Genomic DNA, 23,118 nt, shown 5'->3' with positions numbered 1-23,118 from the left:
CTGTCAACTCTTTCTCACAGCGAACCACCTCTGTTATGTGAACCTTTTCTTCTTCTATCTTTTTCGTTTTGTCAATTTCCTTCTTTTCCTTACACTATTCCTGCAGCCCAGTTATTCCTGGCTGTTAGTTGAGGGTGAGAAGATATTGTATGGCTGATGCTGAATCAAGGTAGCACAAGTGTTACATTAAGGGGAAAGCAATGTATTTAGTCATTGGGAAAGGCCTTTATTTGGCTTCCAAAATGTCAACACTGCAGAACACTTGCTAACAAAAGGAATTGAATATGGTAAAATGTACACACCACCTGAACTATCATGACATTTGCAGAATTCCTATTCTTTTTGTAAGAGGTAAGAGCAATGTTATTGCTGTTATAAAAATCAATCCTTTTTTGTTCCACACTCCTGATTGAACATTAATCCTAATAGAAAAGTTACATCCATTGCATAGTAAAAGAATGAAAGAAAAAATGACCAATATATCAAAGGTCCACTTCGTAGATAAGATTCCTACAGCTTTGATATGCCTTTGGCTCTTTATTGATCAAGTGGACTTTCTTGGATATGCTTCATGTCAGATGGGGGGGGGGAATAGCAAGTGGCAGGGTTGTTGCAGCATTAGAGGTTCTCTTTATTATAACTTATTGATCGAAATACCAGCATTCCTGTTATATGTGATAATGAACTCAATAACAGAATCTGCAACTGGTGTTCTCAGATAGCCTTTTAGCCTGTACTACCATGTAATCAAATGCAACATTAAATCCATTTCCCTGCTATATTTTAGCTATGCTAAGACATCAGTGGTTGGACAGCAGCCAGGTGTGTAATTTGTAAGTTTCATGCAAGGCACTAATTTGAAACAAAGGATAGACAGATATTGCCACCTGGGCGATTAATCAAAGTCTCTACAAACTGACTTCAGACTTTGCACTGCTGTCTGCAGTGTCCCAGACTGAAGGCGATATTCTAAATCATGCTTAATTTCTAAATCCCTAGGTACAGGACCTTCTGACCTAACTAATCCCGAGTTGCTGAAAACAGATGTATGGCATACTGTTTGTCATGGTTCAGCAATGAGATGAATAAATATGTTAATCTTTGGTAGACTATCAATTTGGGAGGAAAATCATAGAGAGCATGGTGTCAAAAGAGTTGTTTAGGAATATGTTTGCCTGTCATGCTTCAGGATCTGATCCTGTGTTTTGTGAGTGCTTTCTGCAGAACATTGGATGATTGGTGAATTGATTTGGTACCAAGGAAACCTCTGCAGCCTCTAGCTCAGTGGTTCTCAAACTTTTATCTGGGCCACACTTTCAAAATAAAAAATTGCTTATGCTGCATCAAATTTATTATTTATAAATACATTGAAAAACAACTAGGATAGCCCTCAGTATCACTTTATACTCCTGCTTTCATTTTAAAAAGATATCTATCCATATTCTGCAAATATATATGTTTATACTATACTATAACGTTTAAGTGTTTCTTGAATCTTCCCACCAAACTTGCTATTTTCTCCTGCCACACCAGAGAAAGAAACAGATAGATATAGAAAGATACTGCCCATATTCTCTTCATTCTCATTACTTTACTTGTTTCAGGGGCTGAGCATTTCTGCTTTATGATGCTGATTGCAGTTTTTTATTCAGTTCACGGGTCATTTAGAACTAGGAGACTGGCAAGTAGTGAATTTTCTAATCTATTCTTTGCACACTATCCTAATGATAGTAAACTATGCCATTTTATTAATAATAAAATGGACTGTGAATCTTGGAAACACATGAGCATGGGCTGAACAAAGATCAGCCTCAAAACCATGTACTATTTATCTTTGAACTTGGTCTTGGAATGGTCCATATTCTGATTATGACAAGACCATGAGACAATATTCCACACATTTATCTCAATATTTGGTATACGTACAAGGCAAATACCTAACATACTGCAAATCTAAAAGTGTTGCTATGTAATTGGTAAGGGTAATTGGTAATAGATGTATTCAAGTCTCCAGGGCCAGATAAACTGCATCCAAGAGTATTAAAAGAACTGGCAGATGTGATCTCAGAACCACTGGCAGTCATCTTTGAGAATTCCTGGAGAACAGGCAAAGTCCTGGCAGACTGGAGGAGGGCAAATGTTGTCCCTATTTTCAAAAAGGGGAAAAGAGAGGACCCAAATAATTACCACCCAGTCAGTCTGACATCAATACCAGGGAAGATTCTGTAGCAGATCATTAAGCAAACAGTCTGTGAGCACCTAGAAAGGAATGCTGTGATCACCAATAGTCAGCATGGATTTCTGAAAAATAAGTCATGTCAGACTAACCTGATCTCGTTTTTTGACAGAATTACAAGCCTGGTAGATGAAGGGAACACAATGGATGTAGCCTACCTTGATTTCAGCAAGGCATTTGACAAGGTGCCCCCATGATATTCTTGTAAAGAAGCTGGTAAAATGCGGTCTTGACTATGCTACCACTCAGTGGATTTGTAACTGGTTGACTGACCGAACCCAAAGGGTGCTCATCAATGGTTCCTCTTCATCCTGGAGAAGAGTGACTAGTGGGGTGCCACAGGGTTCTGTCTTGGGCCCGGTCTTATTCAACATCTTTATCAACGACTTGGATGATGGACTCAAGGGCATCCTGATCAAAACTGCAGATGACACCAAACTGGGAGGGGTGGCTAACACCCCAGAGGACAGGATCACACTTCAAAATGACCTTGACAGATTAGAGAACTGGGCCAAAACAAACAAAATGAATTTTAACAGGGAGAAATGTAAAGTATTGCACTTGGGCAAAAAAAATGAGAGGCACAAATACAAGATGGGTGACACCTAGCTTGAGAGCAGTACATGTGAAAAGGATCTAGGAGTCTTGGTTGACCACAAACTTGACATGAGCCAACAGTGTAACGCGGCAGCTAAAAAAGCCAATGCAATTCTGGGCTGCATCAATAGTATAGCATCTAGATCAAGGGAAGTAATAGTGCCACTGTATTCTGCTCTGGTCAGACCTCACCTGGAGTACTGTGTCCTGTTCTGGGCACCACAGTTCAAGAAGGACACTGACAAACTGGAACGTGTCCAGAGGAGGGCAACCAAAATGGTCAAAGGCCTGGAAACGATGCCTTATGAGGAACGGCTAAGGGAGCTGGGCATGGTTAGCCTGGAGAAGAGGAGGTTAAGGGGTGATATGATAGCCATGTTCAAATATATAAAAGGATGTCACATAGAGGAGGGAGAAAGGTTGTTTTCTGCTGCTCCAGAGAAGTGGACATGGAGCAATGGTTCCAAACTACAAGAAAGAAGATTCCACCTAAACATTAGGAAGAACTTCCTGACAGTAAGAGCTGTTCAACAGTGGAATTTGCTGCCAAGGAGTGTGCAGCAATATGTCACTTTCCATATTATAGACCTTCTCTGGAGGTCTATAAGCAGAGGCTTGACAACCATATGTCAGGAGTGCTCTGATGGTGTTTCCTGCTTGGCAGGGGGTTGGACTCGATGGCCCTTGTGGTCTCTTTCAACTCTATGATTCTATGATTCTATGCATCAGCTCTGGGTAAGCTGGAGTGATTTGGGAAAGGTCCTCATATTCCTAAGTCAGATTGCACCATTAATAAGGTGCATTTAGTCAGATCATGTGCTCTTTATCCTTCTGAAAAGCTCAGTGGTCTTCCCTGTTCAAAAAGTGCACAAAAATGCACAAAAAATTGTATCCCCCGCCCCCCCAGAAACAAAATGAAGCTGACTGGGAAAATTCCCAGACTTAATAGATGAGGGAGTTTTTTTTGTCTTGATGGACCGGTCTAGCTTTTATCCACAGTGAATTATTTTCCCAGGGTAAACAATTACCCAGACACAGTGTGGTGAGGGACTAAAAACTGTTTTTCATTTAATCTATACCTTCTACTATTTTCTCTATTGTTTCCCTCCAAATCCACTGAGAGAGCAGAAGCCCACCCCCTGTCAATGATCCTTTGGGTAACAATTTGTGTGTGACATTTTTACCTCTCTTTCCCCATGCATGTCAATGGAGAGTCTCCAAAATCTGAATCTCCAAAATCTGTGGGAGGTGATGGAAGCCCACTACTGACCAAGAATCCTAAAGAGGTTCTTGGTGGAAAGTGACATATTCTGCACCCAAGTGTTTCTGGGGAAACCATGCTCTTCCCCCAAGAATCTAATTCAGTCATGAATAACTAGACTGGCTCTGAAACAGATTAGGCTGCTTCCAAAAGCTGCAGGTACAAGTCAGCACTTGGGGCTGGTGTACCTGCCTGATAATTGACAAAGGCATGGGTCTACCAAATGTGAATTTATCCTTTTGAGAAAGAGAGAAAAGAGATCAAGCCTCCTGCCGCAATTGTCACAGCTGCTGCACAACTATTGAGGGTACTGGAGCCAACTCCAGGCTAGTATTTTAAATTCTAATATCCAGACTATTGGCAACATGGTGCCTGACATATGTTGATGGACTACAACTCCCATCATCCCTGAACATTGGCCATGCTGGCTGGTATTGAATGGGAGTTTTAGCCTGTCATCATCTGCACAGCACCACAGTGGCTGTATCAGTAACTTTAAAGTTCATCAAGTAATTGTAAAGCTCATCTTCTGCAGAACATTTATAAGCACTGGATTCAAGGGGGTGATATATGTTTTACTTGAAGTCCTATAATAAAATGCCATGCAGCTAGCCAGCTGATGATAACTTCATCTCTGCCTTTCTTTCCCTTTCACCTCTTTTGTGGCACCAAATCACAACGCTCTCTGCTGTTATCTTAAATTGCTTTCAGAAGAACAGGCATTTTCAGCTGTAAATCTCAAATTCCCAGTTAATTCACAATTGACTTTGCTTCAGTAAGGCTTGTTACCTTGGAAATAGGATAATGCCTCATGCTAGTAGTATTAATGTGAAGCTATGCTGGAAAATTCTGACAATAAGCAAAAAGCACAGAGGTCTTGTGTACCACACGTAGCAAGCAGAGCATAGCTATATGGTGGTACCATACTTTGTCAAGTGCTGGGTGCTGTTTTAGCATATGACACTGACAAAACAACTAGAAGCGACAAGATGGAACCATCTGTCTGCTTGTTAAGACTCACCATTATATATAAATCAATGCACATTTTCTGGGCTAGATTTTCAGCATATGATAAACTGTAGATGAAGTCCAAAATATGTTTGAACTGTGGTTTGAATACAGGGTTGTTGTTTTTCCCCCCTAGGCCTGTTACCAAGTTCACTGGAACTGAGTGTAAGATTGTAATCTCCTACAGAGAAACATTTCTTTTATAATAAATATCCAGACAGTTTCATAAAATGCAGGGCAGGAAACATGATTGAAAACCTGACTAATTTGATCAAATGAACAAACAACAACAATTCTATTATTTGTACCCCTCCCATTTGGGTTGCCCCAGCCACTCTAAGTGCCTTCCACCATATGTAAAAACGTCACCATCTTGACTTCAGTTACCACATTACTCCTTGTTTCAGACACTACCCTCTCCGTAATACAGTTGAGCTTTGCCTGGTCCTTTGTAATGTTAACCGCTTCTCTTGTACTAGAAAACTATTTGACCCTGAGGATGCCTAAAAATGAATTGCAAACAAAAAATTATGACTCACTGCATGATGAACAAACTTTGCATAATCTTGGGTAGGCAATGAGAAAAACAAAAAGCTGGCAAACAATTCAACACAACTCAGTGCTAGCAAACCAGTAAGTCATTTCTCAAATTATACAGGGTGCAGTCCTTCAGTTTCTCTGAAGTCAATGAGGACACCCACAGGACTTTAAAGGAGTGAGATTATAGTTACATTGACCCTTAAATTGCCTGTGTTAATACAGTTACTTAGACAATATTTTAGGGTTGTTTTTGATCAGACGTTTAAACAGAGATGCAAATCATATTCTACAGAGAAGTTACTCAGCTGCCGAACAAGCAGCAGCTCAGATACTACATTTCCCTTTAACTAGGAATTATCTTGCCCTAAAACAGAAACACTAAATTATGTATTTTACCTTTTTGTCCATGCTTGAAAGTGAGAGAGCAGCATTTGAAGGTAGAAGGTCTTCGTCAAGGTAGCCTTTTCCATGGAGCTGCTTCTCTGTAGCCTTCATAAAGCCAAAGATTTCAGAATGCCGGAGAGAGCCTCTCACTGCTACAACTTTATAGAACTGTTGCTGTCTCAACCTTCTTGGTAATGTGAAATTGCTCCAGCGGGATTCATAAAAAGAACCCCTCGGAGGTTTCTCAAATTTGAGCACATAGTTCTATTATACAATGAGTGTCCAAAGACAACCCATTATTATCTTAAGTCATCATGCCCCCAGGCTTTCCTCGGGTAGGCTTGATTCACCACCTTGATATTCACTCACATATTACTTAATACTGGAAACAGAAAGGAGCTTGATTCAATAGTCCACACCGAGGCAACGTTCCCAGTGGTTTGTGTAGGAGTTTTGCTTTGTCAAAAAGAAAAAGAAAAAAAAAGAACCCTGCGTGACCGAACTCTAAATGCAATATTCACTCATCAGCAGCACCAATATTTAAAGAACCACAAGGCTCAAAGCCTTTCTGCATAGATTTTGATATCCTTCCCTGAAACAGTGAACATTTCATTTTCCACAATGCCGTTTAAAGCCTTGTATTGGCTTCATAGTTACACGGCGATTTATAACTTGTCCACGGTACCTTAAACCCATTAGCATAGTCATTTGCTTCAACAAGATCTGTTTTATTTTAATAGGGTTCTTACTAACCATTCTGAAGTAATTTGCTACTAATGTACTTTAATATGCTTTTGAATCAATTATTAAAGCAGTTTGATCTACTGATCATTTAAGCAATAGCTATAAAATATCCACACACAAAGCGAGCGAGAGAGAGAAAATAATATTGTCAAGCACTTTTAACTGCTCTCCTTAGGCTACTCTGTGCTCACTTTGCTTTGAAGGAAAGTTGAAAAGTGGAGAAATATGGAGAAAGGAACCTTTCTGAATGTGGGTAGTCTCATTTCTATGACCACACTAGCTGAGATGCAAACCAAGTGTTCTCCCCATCCACAAAATAAAACCAAAGTCCTAAATGAAAGAACCCAGCTAAAGATAATTGTTAGTAGAAGATGGTGGCAGCTTTGTGGGCTTGGAATAGCATGACAGGGTACAGTAGTGCACAGGTTATAACACCCTATAAACAGATGTAGCAGGAGAGTTTTGCAAGTTTCAAGCTCCTTATTTTGGTGATTATGAACTTATTTTGACTTCTTGACACTTTCATAGAATGGAACCAGTAGGGATGATAGAATGGTTCAGGCATGTGTGGAAAAGCTGGGTCAGCTTACTGCTTTCAGAGTATACCAATGATTTCTTTCTGGGTTGAAGGAGGAGTCAACTTTCATACCCAGCTTGAAATGATTGATGCCTTTAATTGTGATTAGGAGAGGTGGCAGATTTGAATACAGTGCACCTGCAACTAATGCTCATGTTACATATGTGGATAAATGGAAAGACGGAGAAACCAGGCATTCCCTCTTTGAGCCTGGACATCTCTATGCAACAGTGAGGGCCCCAACATCAACCCAGGCTCTGGCCACAGTTGTAGTGCTAAACTAGATGGCCACTGGTTAGTTATAGCAAGGGAATTATTTTGTTTCTGTGCTTTTTTTACATGAGAAGGCTATCATGTTAAAGCTAAACCTCAAAAACCAGATTTGGGCTTCTGAAGAAAGATGGACTATCACTAGGATGGCTAAATTCAGATACTCTGAAAATCAGGCCACTTAAAGCAGGAATCTCCAGCCCATCATGCCTCTGAATTTAGTCCCTGTTATCATAGTAGGCTAATTCCCCTTCCCTCTTGCCATCTCACCTTTGTCAGGTAGTTTTCTTTGGCAGTCCAACCTCTTTCCATAGGAGGAACTGAAGATGCTACTTCAGCCAGTATGGAAGTGGGTCTGGTTGGCGAAACAGGAACAGAGTGCATAACCAGCCCACTCATTTATTTTAGTAAATTATTTTAATTGCTGAGGTTCAAATCTGGTGATGAGGGTCCCTGGTGATTTACCAGTGTGCATGTTTAACAATGGCTCTGAAAAACAGACTATTAAAAAACCTGCACATTTTAAAAATTGCCTGGTTGTTAAATAAAAATTCCTGATTAAATAACAAGTGATAAATACATGAATAGCTGATGTCCCATATTCAGCTAGATCATCAACCAATGATAATGTCATTAACAGAAATTTGCAAGTGAAAACTATACAAGCCCACTGATAATTGCATTTCAAGGCTATGACAAAGGAACATATTCTAGCTATTCTGCTCAGAGAAACATTAGTCTTAGTAATTCAGCTCTGAAAGCAAACTGATTAACAACAGGGTTCAGGACGTGATCTGTTCCTACACTGGTTTGACTTTCCAAAAGCAAAACGTAGGAGTCTTTGAAGCTCAAATGAAACAATTTTGCTTCTGTTCCACTGATGGGATAACATGATATCAGTTTTTTTTGGCCAGCTAGCTGCTCTATTAAGTCTAGCATTATATCCATAAGTAGAAGTAAAAATACTGGTAGTAAACCACTTTGTTCATAGACATAAACACAAGTGGACAGACATGTACACAATACTCACATTCTGTCTTTATTCTCTTTTTTATTTGAGCCTAGAAAGCATACCCCTTTCATTTGTTATATCTCCAGCACCCAAGTCTGTGACTGCCTGGACACAAGAAACCCCATCCTGCTTCTCAATACTCCAGAACTGCACACCTCTCCCCCTCCTTTGAGCTCTCCCACTCCCTTCTCTAAATTCATGAGGTGCTTGCTTGTATTTTCCTAGATCCTGGGATCACCATTCATTCTTCTGCATTCAGCCTAAGCTTGAATCTACCCTATGCTCTTCTTAAGGCAACTATTAAGTATTTACACTTCCACATTTCTAATTTGTTCCTTTGTTTTTTCTGTGAACTTTGCCTTTAAAGAGATTTTTTGTAGAAGAATCAACAAGCAAAAAGGAGTGCTCTGTTGTGGAGCCCATGCACTGCTATTCTTGGCTACTACCAACAAACAGTGGTTTTGGGGTAGATGTGGATGGGACAGATGAAGAGACCTTTCTGTCAGTTTGCATTTCTTGGTACAGAAAGTATTGATCTGATGTGTAGAGATCTTTCCTATTCTAATTAATTCAAGAGGGTTCTGGAAGCTTTTCTCTGTGAAAGAAACTGGTGCAAGCTGGAAATTTCTATCTGACACATAAGTTTCTATTCTAGAAACAAGCAGAAGTTTCCTGGTGTTTGGGTTATTCCTTCAGAGAACTTGAGTATAGCTGACTTAAACTGGTTCTGTTATCTCTTTCTGTCAAGGTCAAGCTGACTATAATAATAAGGCCAGAAGAAGCCTGGGCTTCACTTTCTATCTCTTTTTCCTTCTGGTGTGGTGTTCTGTATAAAGTATGCTTACTGTTGTAGTCTTATTATATAAAGTATGCTTAGTGTTGTAGTCTTATTATAAGTTATTGTAAGTTAAAGTTAAGTCTGCTGCAACTGGATTTCTTATGGACAGTGCTAATCCTGAATGTATTTGATTTGTGACCATTATGCTCATTTGCCTTCAGTAGCAGTAAAGCTCTGCTGGATGAAATATTAATTGCCTCTGTTCTGGTGTGTGTTTTTTTTTGGGGGGGGGGGAATCCTGCAACGTGTTTAATTTTTTTCCTGCTAACTATACGTTGAAATCTGTTTTGGATCAATATGAGTAGAATTCACGACACTTTCCTGCCAAGTGTTGATCAATGAGGAAGGTATGCACAGTTTACACAACTGCTATGCAAGGCCAGAACAGAAACCCATAGAATTCTGTGCAAGCTGATGAAAGCAAGTTTTTTTGTCCCATCTTGGTCACTGGAATACTGACAGTGGATATTGATAAAAGCACCACTATACATGGGCAATTTTTATTAATAAGTAGGGACCAGGGAGGAGTGTTTCTCCCTTGCTCCATCCTTACATTTCCCCTTCAAAGTCTAACCTGTAAGTATTCATTTCTGCACAACTCTTACATTCCTGAAGTATTGTAACATACACACAAAACATGTTTTGTTTTTTTCTAAACTATGACAAACCATCCAGCAATAATTTATGATTGATAGGTCTTGGGAAAGCAATTTTCCAATTAGTTCAAGTGAGTAATTTAACAACTGTGGCAGATAAATGAGAAGTGCACATGAAGTTAAACTTGTGGCATCCATCAAGTCGTGCCATTTCACTTTGGGTTCAGGATTCTACTCCCCATATTAACATTATTTGTGGCTGCATTTTCAGATTGCATTTGGTGGTGATTGGTTTTCCATCAAAAGGCTTTCCTCTCCCTGTGGTTCTCCTCTTAACTGGTTCCTTCTTCCTGTAATCCAATTTCAGATGCTGAACAATTTTGCATTAAAGTCACTTAGCTGACGTGACGACTCATATCCCACTTAAACCAGTGGGTGTTGAAAGCATTCAAGGCACAGTGCGATAGTTAATTTGAACATCTAAAGAAATGAGCAAAGTGAGAATGGACGATTGGAACCTGCCTCAGGAGACTAATGGAGAAAAGTTACTCAGTCTGACTCAAAAGAATAAGAATAAGAGATGAATAAGGTAAGAGATGAAGTACTTAATAGTGGTAAGAAACTTTTCTTACCAACTTTTCATATACCATATACTGAAAGTAAAAGTTTAATATTTCACATCAGAAAAAGGTATAGTATTTTCTCTCCTCCTTTTAGAAATAGTAGGTGGTATTCAACTCGCACATTCCATCAGCACAAGAATTTGAACTTGTTCACTCTAACTTCCCCTCTCCCTGTGTTTACCCTGCACCCTTCCCAAATCTGCTCCAGAGTGTTGAGGGAACCCCAGAACAGATTTAGGGGGTGTAAGGTGGTGGTGAGAGCTCCATTCACAAGCAGATGGGACGCATTAGTTAGATATCATTCCACTATTTCCTTTCATATAATACTCTAAAATGTTTAAATCACAATGTATGTTTTGGATTGAAATCCTGAACCAGAATATGCACAGCATAACCCTATTTGGCCAATGTTACAAATCTAAACTGATCAAGAGAAGCTGCTTTTAGATTTCACAGAATTGCAGAGTTGGAAGAGACCTTGAGAGTCATCTAGTCCAACCACCTACAATGCAGGAATCTCAACTAAAGCATCCATGACAGATGGTCCTCCAAATTCTGCTTAAAAACCTCCAGTTGAGAGTCAGTGAAGTACAGTAGTTAAGAGTGTCAGATGGATTTGGAAGCCCAGTAAAAATCTTATTTCAGCCCTTAGGCAAGTTTACAGGGCTGCCAAATGAAATTTTCTGAGCTTGGGGCAAAAAAATGGTACTCAGCCTTACCTTCTTGCTCTGCATATCTATCTCCATGTTTACCACTTTGGGTTGCCCAGCTACACTGCTAAAATCAGCATGTTTTGGTGAGAAGTAGTGGAAACTCTTGTTTCCTCTACTTGTGCACCACTGTTACACTTACACTTCTGCCACTTGTGAGGTAAGTCTTTGAGGGATAACAGACTGGCTCAGAGGACAGTTGCTAGGGGGAAAGGGGGCTGTTAGGAATCGGCCGGTGCATCTCCCCAAATCCTTCAATTGGCTCAAAAATCATATTTGAGCTTTCCCAATTCTTTGAAGAGATATTCAAATAATTTCCAAGTAAATTGAATATGAGCTTGCCCATTTCTAGTAACCATGGATATTATTATTCCTAACAATGAATGAAGGTGTCCTGCAAGGCCTATGTAGGGGGGTAGGACAAGGTGAGGCAGGGGGCAGCCTAGATGCTAGGCAAGGCCTATGGGAACACAGAACCCTGAATTTTCTTCAGCAAGGGACAAGAGGAAATTGAGACTATATATAGCAGTAGCAACAGGTGTGGCCTGATTTTTAGCAGTACCTGTACTGCAAGATGCCACAATAGTAGTAGTAGTAGTAGTAGTAGTAATTTATACCCTGCCCATCTGGCTAGGTTTCCCCCACCACTCTGGGTGGCTTCCAACAAAAAATTAAAATACAATGGTCTGTTAAACATTAAAAGCTTCCGTAAACAGGGCTGCCTTCAGATGTCTTCTAAAAGTCTGGTACAGTGGTACGTCGGGTTAAGTACTTAATTCGTTCCAGAGGTCCGTTCTTAACCTGAAACTGTTATTAACCTGAAGCACCACTTTAGCTAATGAGGCCTCCTCCTGCTGCTGCTGCGCCGCCGGAGCACGATTTCTGTTCTCATCCCGAGGCAAAGTTCTTAACCCGAGGTACTTTTTCTGGGTTAGCAGAGTCTGTAACCTGAAGCATATGTAACCCGAAGCATATGTAACCCGAGGTACCACTCTAGTTGTTTTTCTCTTTGACTCTACTTAAAGGGCACCAGCCTTCTACACTTATCTACTACTGTGATGGAGCTGGGGAGCCTGAGGTCCACCTGGGGTTTCTCTTAGTAAGAGAATGGCGGTGGCTGTGCCACATCTTTGGGCTGGCCCTGCAGGTTCATCTCACAGCAGCAGTTCTCGGTCTGTCCCTGTGTGCCTTTTCCCTTCAGGTTTGGAGTCCTCCCCTTCATCACCCAGTGAAGAGTAATCCTGGTTCCCAACATAAATAAAATAAAATAAAATAAAATGCACAATTCCACTATAAAAATGGCACAGAAGAATGATGCCGGTAAATACCGTTCAGTCTTAACCAAATCTTCATTTTTAAAAGAAACCCAGTTATACTCCATACATTTGTTCACACACTTGAACAAGAGGATAGCAGGCGTTTTTCTTAGGAGATACTAATCCATTGCCTTTAGCACCCCTGAAGGTTACGTAACCAGCACCCATTTACTCTGAGTTGAATAAATTGAAAACATACATGCCCACAGGTGATTCTAACGCAGCAATTCGCGGTGATGGAAAATCATACCCAAAGTCCAATATGCTGACACAGTAACACATCTTCCAAGAAGTCATTATGCAGCAGTCTGTCAAAGATCGGACAACTGCAAACGTTATAGGCCATGATGAATTGTGACATTGCTCTTGGCAATAAATAATCTCTAGTTTCAGCAGTTTATCACAAGTGTTTGGCATTTGATATTTAGGACTTTTTGCATCAGTAAATTCTGGATTCACCTGCAGGGGTTGTCAGTAGCAAAAGCCTATTGGAGACTATGCTTTTTTAACAAGCTTCTTTAAAGGAGATATTTATCCTATTTTGGATTCAAAAAAATTTTCACACCTGAAGTTCTTTTTGTTTGCATATGGAAAGGTTTTTACACGTGGGATTTTTAAAAATTGTTTTAATTGTTTATGATTTTACTGTCAAATTGCTTTGAGATATTTTATGGGAAGTGTCAGGGGTTCAGGAGCAGAGACACACGAGATGGAGCAAATGGAGAGTGAGGAGGAATCCGAGGGGGGTGTAGGCAGTGACAGTGGTCAGAGAGATTCCACGAGTCTCTCCAGCGAATCGGAAGATTCACAGAAAGGAGTGCCGATGGCCAGGGCAAGGGGGGTGCCAAGGGGGAAACCCCAGAAGGAAGGGGCCAGCGGGGACTCCCTGAGCAGCAGTTGGAAATCAGGACCAGCTTCCCCACCAGAGCGCAGTGGGGGGGAGGAGTCCCAGGCATCGGGACCAGTGTTCTCACCACCAGAGAGAGGAGATGAGTCAGGATTGACCACGCCTCCATTGGAGAGCGGGGAAACGGTCAAGAGGAAAGTCACAGGCTGGGCGCGCGCGCCAAGTTCAAATGTACAGGCGAGCGGCACAGCAGGTAGCCCGGATAGGGAGCCAGGTCCTAAAGCCCGCCGGAAGGAAGGGCAAGACTCAGGGGGGTCAGCGTCAGAAGAGTCCAGGAAGGAGGAAACCCCAGGGGGCAGAAGGACCCAGAGGAGGAAGGAACAGCGCAGGAGGTGGAGCCGGGCTAGGATCTTAAACTGGTGCGGAAGGGATAGTGACTCAGAGGGGACTTCACCGATCTAGAGTCAAGACGTAGGGCTGCATGCTATGGGGTTTGAAATGGAAACTAAACTTCAATAAAGACTTTTGTACATTACATCAACCGGGCGTTGGTCCTAGAGGCTGGGACCTAGAGGCAGCTCTGACAGGAAGAAATTCAGAAATGGAATCAAATAAATAAAATCCAAAGCCCAGCCTACACAGGTTCAGTTTATATTTCTGAAACTAGAGGATTACGGAAGGCTAGAAGAGTGGATCCTGTTAACAGTAAAGGAAGGGAAGATCGCCATGGCTAGTGGAAGAATCCTTTGGTGAGTGAACAGAAGTGAATAATTGGAACCCAAGGTGAGGTAGTACAACTGATGGAGACTTTGAAGAGAGGGAGCAGGGAGCAGGTATTTGGCATGATTGTATGATTAGGGAGTGAGGGCAATTAAAGAGCCAAAGAAACTCAAGGAACAAGCAAAGAAATATATGCTACTTTACGAATACCGCAGAAAACCGCAGCATCAACATTGCTTCCTTGAAGTAGCATGTAGGAGTCATGTTGCTTTATCTCATTGGCTGCCCTTACCATTTTCATGGATATTATACTCAAAATCCTTACACAGTATTACAGTGCTGTAACTTAAATTACACCAATCTTTTGGGTAAGAGGTTTGAAAAGCTTTAATGCCCTGAGCTTGCCGCACTGCTGAAAAGTTTCCTGCGGAAGTCAATATGAAAGGGATTAAGAACTTCATCATTTGGCCCCAAGAGAAAGACTGGTAAATAACTCAGCAATGAATAATGAATCCCAGGTATCTGCCCTTTACAGAAAATTGGCCACTGCTGTTGAGGGCAGCAACCAAATAGTTTACATTAGCATGCAGACACCGTTCAGAGCTCATGAAACTTTTCATCTGAAAGAATCCAAGCTGCAAGAGTTACAGCCTTTCAGCAGAGCTTTACAACTGCAATGAAGCATCTGAAAGGTCTGTCAAGAAAGCTCACAGATTACAACAAACTTCCCTCTGTTTGTGACGCAAACTAAATACGACAATTAATCATGTATATGTTTTCCTCACGGGTTTTCTTTTTCTTTTCTTTTCTTTTCTTTTCTTTTCTTGACAAATATATAAATTTAATCTAGAATATTTTAATTTAAAATTATAATTAACTGTGATATTGCAAGCTTAAACAAGGCACATTTACTATTAATTTTAAAGAAAGAATGTTGTCCTGCCGAAGACGCAGAAAGTTACAGGTCTATAGCATTGGTTTTTAAATGCATTACAAGTGGACAAATTACATATGGCCACAATTATATGATTTCTATAAAACAATTCCATCTCAAACCTGACATTATCATGCCTTTTCTTATTCAATTCTGAGGCAATGGGTTAGGGTTAGGCCATAGCAGCAAACTTCCCAAGTTTTTCCATTTTCTGAAGGCTGGCCCACAGCATCTTCGTTGGAGGGTCAGGTGAAGGAAGGAAGAATCTCCTTAAGCCATTATTGTTAGCAAAGTCACCATTTTCAAGCCACATTTCGCTTCATGGGGTAAAAGAAAAAAAAAACGTTTCTTTTTCTTACTCAGAAGACCAATTTTGAATTAATAATAGGGCCAAAAGGGATGGAGATGTGCCACCCCTCTACCCATTGAGCATACTTTTAATACAGACTCACACTTTTGAATAAAAACCCGTTTCAGAGAGAATATCCACACAGGCACAAGTAGTTTAACCCTGTACTGGATAACTTTGCAGGTGGCAATGTGTCCCATCGTCCTGCAGCCAATCAGATCAGTGATACCTGCCCACACTCTGATGAGGTCCAGGAAGTAAGGGACCACTATTCATGGCAAGGAGGCAAACAGGAGAAAGAGGGTAAGAGGAGAGACTTCAGTCCTCTCACCATCCACAGCTATCCCCTTCCTCCTGATAGCTTAGCACATGCTGAGCCTCTCACCATCCGACAAGCAAGGTCCAGCAGCTGAGAACAGGGCTCCTACTAGCAAAATGGGGCTTTCCTCCTTCCCCAAATCTGCTCTGTAGGCTCAGAAGAACCCCAAGAACAGCACACAGAGGGGGAAAGGGGGGTTTCCATCTGGCAAGCATAACTACTTGTGCTGACAGAATAATCAGAAGAGCTTGACACTGAATTCCTTCCCTAGTTTTTCAGGCACACTTTCTCTCTTCACTTCAGCATAATAACCTAATACACTTTCAAATTTGACACAATCCTCAAATGGCAACCATTGATATATGGTTCTAAATGCACCATAAACCTTCTGACAGACATGAATTCACTTTTTCCCGTGCAATCTTTACATACATAAACTGAAGGTATTTGAAAATGGAAGGGTCCATTGCTACAGCCATGCATGTTATCATTTAGGGACTTGTGCTTAATATCAGCTTGCCATATTTTATTTGTTACAATACAGATGATCCTTTATCTTAGAGGACCTTTTATTAATGGAATGGATTTTATGTCAGATTGATATCACAGGTGAAGAATTGGTTGCCTCAGGTAAGCAGATCATGTTACTTCCAAACCAGGAAACTGTGTAACCTCAAAGTTGACTCATATATGTGTGATGTACAATCCATCACATCTTCTGGCCATGGGTCACTGACTAAACAAATCAAGATTATCTGTACCATGTAAAATCCTTGTCCCTTCTGTCTGTCCTTTCATTAAATAGCCCTGAAAATCTTAAACTGAGAAGACACTAAACAAACAATTATTGCACTGGTGAGAACACGAGAACATCACATGGACTAATCCTAGCTCTTTAATTTAATCTATTCTGACATTTCATACTTGGAAGACTCCTCTTAGACTTTATCATCCTCATAGCTCTAGTATTACATTACAGTGGTCAATCCGTTTGTCTGTAATGGACCAACCTAATGCATGTTTAAAAGTAAACCATCCCGATAGCAGAAATAACAATAAAGTGCAAGAACCGTATCCTATAATTCATTACCTTCAATGATGACTTAGTCCGAGTCTCTGGTTTCTGTCTCGTAGGCGTATTTTTAATAAGCAGAGACTGATCTGTACGAGAATCATAATTCCCATGTTCTGAATCATCTGTATATGTGTCTTTTTCTCTTCCTATGTCTGAGAGGGGAAAAAATACCAAAAACAGATGGACTCATTTGATGGACTATGGAGACATTCTAGAAAAGCTACAAGAACAATTCCCATAATGATCCACCTTTCATTTCTCTGTCACATGTTCCCATCACCTTCCAGTGCCCTATTTGTAATGAAAAATCCAAAATTTACCATAAGCATTTTTTCTTTGCTTAGTTCTGAAGAGCTTTCAGAAGGGGAATGGGTGAGGCATGGGGAGTTCAGTGTAGCGTGGGCAACAGGAGCACTGAATTGGCTCTGCTGTCATACTAGCACTGCACTGAGCCTCACCCCTTGCCCTTGCCCTCTCAGAAAATGGCAACTATGCTCAGATTGGGAAGCCAGGCACATAACACCACCCTGCTTGCCCTCCCTGCTGAATGCTGCTGAACAACTGGAGGATTCACATTCCATTCTCCATTCAGAGATGAATAATTCTCAGGTGCTCTGGCCATCAAATGAAGCCAAGAATGGGGAAACATCTTCAATAGCTATAGAAATTTTAAGGAGCTGCTTTGTTTTTTGCTTTGCTTTTTCAGCAAAGCACACTGCTTGCAGGCCACAAAAGTAATAGACATTGAGCAAAGCCAAACATTGATTTTTTTGGGAGAGTACTACAAACACTTTCTAAAAGCATGGTCAACACTTTTTGTTCGCTATTATTGCAATGCTTTGCCTGCCAATGCTTACAATAATGTATACAAAACTAAAAATATCTCACACAGGATTTCTTCAGGTTTTTTGTTTGTTTTACTACGGTATTCACATTTCTTCTGATATTCACTACAAAAGACTATTATTTTTTAATAGCACCTATGCAGATAATAGTACATTGTGGTAAAAATGGGGTGCAATCTTCCATTATGGAATTTTACAATTCATGCAGCTCTGATTTCAAATTTGGTGAATGGGATGGTAGTTTCCCAGTTTTCTCCAAAGCTAAATATTTGGGAGACAACTTAGGGTGTAATGGCTTGCACATTTACTTGGGAATGAATCCCATTGAACTCAGTGTTAATACATCTGAGTAAATATGCAAAAGGCAGAAGCAAAAAATCATATTTTTGCTTTAAAATCATGATTTTGTCAATTCAAAAATAGTTTGAAAACATAACAGGCATGATCTAGCCAAATTTAAGCTCTACAGAGCCAGATCTAACATGTGCAAAATAAGCATTACTCAGAAACAAGTAGAGATAGGGCTTAAATTTATTCACTACACACTTAATTTGCACTCCCTACAGCAATATGCAGATTGAAACACGACTCTTTCAAATTTTGCAGTTTTCTGAATTTTGTGGTGCAGTTCTCCAACCAAAATTTGTGTACAAAAAAGCATATATGAAGGGAAAGTGTATACAGAGGGTTACATTCTGGGGATAGTGCACAAAGCCAAAATTGTGCATAGTAAAAATACATTGGGTCTAATGGTGGGTGATATTATTATTAATAATAATTGAATTTATATGCCACCCTATACCTTGAGGTCTTAGGATGGTTTACAGAATAAAATCAAAATATAAAACCACAAAATACATAATCATAACAAAATCTACCCAATAACCCCTCCCAAAAAAACCCTCACCTTTTAAAAGACCAAAGCCCCCCCCCCGGTGCCTGCTCCTTTTTTGCCACCTTTATTTTTTAAAAAAAATTGTTGCCAACCACATAAAGCTGAATGCACTCAAGTTAATGTGTATAAGTTCTGAGTTACTTGTACACAGCCTGGATATTTGTGCATATGCAGAAATGCATTATTCTGTGGAAATTGCTTGTAAAAGAAGACGAAGAAAGGACTGACAGAAATGCACAGAGAATGCATATACTTTTCCATGCAGACTTAAAAAATTGTTTGTAAACTGATGTAGAACTGGAGCAAACTAAACTTAAGACCCAGCTGGGGGAGGGAGGGAGAGGGAGAGGGAGAGGGAGAGGGAGAGGGAGAGGGAGAGAGAGAGAGATAGAGAGAGAGAGAGAGAGAGAGAGAGAGAGAGAGAGAGAGAGAGAGATTGACAACCAAGCCCCATTGATTTTGATGGGTTGTTTTCAGACAATGCCTCAGATCCCAAAAGCAGCTTTTCATGGGTCACAAAATCTTCCACATCCTCTTTTCCCAGTATCATACGATTAGGAACTCTGAATCCAAGCCAATATTTCTTAGGCCCTTGTTTTGTTAAGCAGTTGGACTACTATGTAATCTTTAGGGAAGTGAAACCCTTATCCCACTCTTAGAGATGATTTGAAATTCCCCACCCTCACCCTTAGCGAGCTTTGAATTTTTTTATGACTAATAAATGTGATGATTAAGCTGCAGAGATGAAAGCTGACTTTACAAGCAGCCTTGTGCATATACAAACACACACATTATTTGGGAGTAGATTTGTGAATCATGTAAGCTTCATCTTCAGACCATTCATTAAGCCAGTCTTCTAAGAAGACACCCTGGAATGATTACTTAATTCACATAGAATTCCAACGGTAGAATGGAATTTTTCACTAGGCTAGTTTCATCATTATCCTAGCGAAATAATGTATTGATTCTAAGTACTGGAACATCATCGTAAAGATACAAGATCAGCACAACTCTTTGTGGTGGACGGCAGGTCGAGGGCAGTAGTAGCCATTAATTTTCACACCTTCTGCATTTTTGCTGTCTGGAAAAGTAATTTGATTTCCACCAAGTCCCTTATTTCAATTACTCTTTCATGAATTAATTGTGTCTTAGATGACCACACACAACACTTCACTCCATCCAAATGATGCAGTATCATCATCTATAATTTAGTTTAACTTAGTACATAAGTAATATTTCATGACCAAGGTGAAATATTGAAGAAGACAGGTTTTTTTATTTTTTTATTTTTTGGAGTACCCAAATTCAAACTCACCGGCTGGCATGCAAGAGAACATGGCAGGCTATTAATATGCATGTGACACAGATGCTGGCAACTTCAGAATCCTAAAAATAGCACTAATGATCTCTGTGCCAAAGAGCTGGGAGTCCCTGAATCTACTAGAGGAGTATATTCTACAATCTAGGATATTACAGTGGCAAGGAAGTTCTCAGATTCTATTGCAGAAGTTTCTGGTGTGCATTAAACCCATATTCATGGGTGAATCTCACTGGTTCTTATTTACCAATTTTCAGACAAATTATGTTCTAGAAATAGCAGAACTTATAATCTCATCAGGAAACTAGCATTCCTATTTTGTTGGCTAATGTAGATATAACAAACTCCCAACTTGATTAGAATGGCCTCACATACTCTCACCCAGTTCTCCCTGGTTTGTAATAACTGTGGGATTCATATCTGCTTTAAATCCTGGTTACAAAATCTAATTATCTAATTACAGGCCTGGTAAATATTCTTAATGCTGATGTATTGCACATATAATGCTGTTGTTACAACAATTTGTGGAAGGCATGGCAGAATTCACTGGGAATAGAGAAGGGAGCATTCAAACCCACAGCACATTTTTAAACTCTCAGCCATGGAGCAGTTACATTTGCACCATTCCAGTGATCCTGGAGCCCACAAAAAAGGAATTTGAAAATTAAATTATAGCATATACAAAAAAGCATTACTGCTTGGGATGCAAAGATTACTATCTCTTAAAACTAAAAAAAAGAAAGAGATCCACTAAAAGTAGTTCACACGGATTCTGAACATCAAATAGTAAAGCAAACATTGATTTCCTTTAATTACTTGGCTTCCTTTGATGATTTCAGCTGTGTCATCTTTAAAAACCAAAGCACAGATTCTTCACAGATTTTATCTATGCACAGCCATTCCCCCAAGAAAAGCTTGTTTAGTGCCTCCTATGCTCATGCACATGGTCAACATTTTAAACACAGTTTTACTAAGCTTTTTTTGCAATTTATTTGAAATCTCAAGGTGGCATGTAGGTTAAGTAATATGCTGACTCTACAGATTACTCCACAAACTGATTGATGTGTTGGGAGTGTTTCCATTCCGTGTCTAAAAGTAAACCGTGTTTTCTCTTATTAAAGAGGGAACATTCTTTATGTCTTTGTACATAAAACTTCTTCTCTGTGAAACTTCTGCCATATATAAATTTCAGCACTTGTATAATGGAAAGTAACCACATTCAAAACAGAGGTCTGGATCCAGACTGTCTATTCCATGAACAGAAAGTCTCCTTCCAGTTGCGGAAAGACTGAAATCTGGTGAAACCTTCTAAGGAATGAATGGGGTGGTGACTTTTGCCAATTTCCCCTTCCCCCTGCCTAGCTGCAGTTTAGAACCATCAAGGGTAGCCCTGTGTAGACTGCTATAATATACCATGGCTTGAATAAACCCCCATTTCTGTATGAGACATAATGGGAAGCTCCTTTTTGTTACAAACCACAGAACCTTTAAACTTTGTCTCATCATGTGCAAACCAGGAAAGAAAAGTTTACAAGTAGCACATTCTTTCAGTGCAGCACATAATTATGCCTTTGCAACCTGTGCGTCAAATCAGCTGCAGACCACCAGATATGCCTGCAGCTTGCCATATGCCTCCAGTCTTTGTTGCTGACCTAGGGCTGCAAAAATTGGGTGTGTGGATCCCCAAATATCTTTTTGGCTACGATAGGTGGCTGGAAAGCGACATTCGCCTCGCTGGATTACAGATTCTTCAGACCAAATCTGAATCATTTCATCAATGATGAACTGTATCATTCCAGAATCGAATCTTTAGCCACTGCTTCCCTGCAATAGGATTCTCCACCCATCAGATTATCATCAACATTTTTTTTGCCCATACACATCCAAACCATGAGACAAGGTTTTTATCCATACTCATTCAGAGCACCTTGTCGTTCTAAACATGGCAAATACATCTTATTGTATTGTTGGCTCAAAGTTCAGCTGGAATTTAGCCTTTTGCACTAATGGCTTCAGTGGCCGTGCTTCCTTGCCTTCTTTTGTACAGAGCTGTACTGTTTCCCCTTTTATTTGTCCTTCCTAGAAGCTTCATGATTAAATATTTATCTCACACACTTAATTCAGATCCATCTTTTAATATCCTCCTGGGGCAGTTCGTAGTAGATCACTGAAGAAATGAAAGTCATTAATCACAGGGGTTATGTAAGCCCCGTCAGCATTCCAAGAGTGACTGCAGTCATGTCGTCCTGACTTTTTCATGCAACACCTCCGTGGCCAGAGGGTTTCACAAGAAGAACAAGCCCCATTTAATAGGTCTTGTGATAGTGGAAATGTTGTGGATCAGAGGCTACAGCTTAAAAACAAAAATACCTCTATACAAAGTCTGAAGCTGCAATTGTACGTACAGGCACCCTCGCACAGATCCATGTTCTACTCATTTCTGACCATGTATATGCGCAGCACTGGAAAATCATTAAATGATTCAATTCATACCCAGAAATAGCAAGAGAGTGCTGGATAGACTTTGAGGCTCATAAGGGGACCCTACCTGGAGCCTGAAGAGGACATCAATGAGGGCACAGGAAGCCCCAAAGAGACACAGCGGGGCATTGTACTGCTCAGCCTCTCCACCTAACAGCTGATATGTGGGGTAGCACAGCAGCAGCAATCACTTTCCTCTGCATCCTACAGCCTCCTGCCAGCCTCAGAGCTTCAATTCTAGTTGTGGATATTATTAGATACAGCATTTTTTGGTATGGATTGAAGAGAGAGCAGCAAGGAGGGTGTTTAAATGGTGTCTAGAAGGTAATCCCAATTTTATGCAATTTCACTTATGTGCACGGGCCCCCAGAACGTAACCCGCACATAGGTAGGAAGTCACCTGTATGCTTAGGACAGAATGGATTAACACACAATGGATTAACTTTGTTGATCCAACCTTCACATTTTATGTTCTTAACCTAAATATGTACGACCTAAGTGAGAGATCACATCACATCAAAATGTATGCATCTACTAAAATGAAGGAGGGGAACCTCCATTTTAGCAGGGGATTGTGGTGCAAACTTGCTCCTGAATCTGAAAGGGGGTTGCATAGAATCTTG

General features: G+C 40.3%; 1 protein-coding gene across 4 annotated transcripts in view; it reads right to left on the bottom strand.

The window, feature by feature from the left end:
* The window catches only part of ANO3 (anoctamin 3), a 238,002-nt gene that overhangs the window by 81,364 nt on the left and 133,520 nt on the right, over positions 1-23,118 (bottom strand). For 3 of the 4 annotated variants that reach the window (XM_083749885.1, XM_083749884.1, XM_083749886.1), the window contains exon 4: positions 16,972-17,108. In XM_083749885.1, coding sequence (XP_083606011.1) covers positions 16,972-17,108 — 137 coding nt within the window. Of the gene's footprint in view, positions 1-6,038; positions 6,362-16,971; positions 17,109-23,118 lie in introns of those variants that run through there. The other variant, XM_083749887.1, reaches the window with a different exon arrangement.

This window comes from Podarcis gaigeae, assembly GCF_964106915.1.
Source record: "Podarcis gaigeae genome assembly, chromosome: 1".
In the NCBI taxonomy this organism is placed as follows: domain Eukaryota; kingdom Metazoa; phylum Chordata; class Lepidosauria; order Squamata; family Lacertidae; genus Podarcis; species Podarcis gaigeae.
The sequence above is the reverse complement of the archived record's forward strand: the minus strand, read 5'-3'. Positions and strand labels throughout refer to the sequence as shown.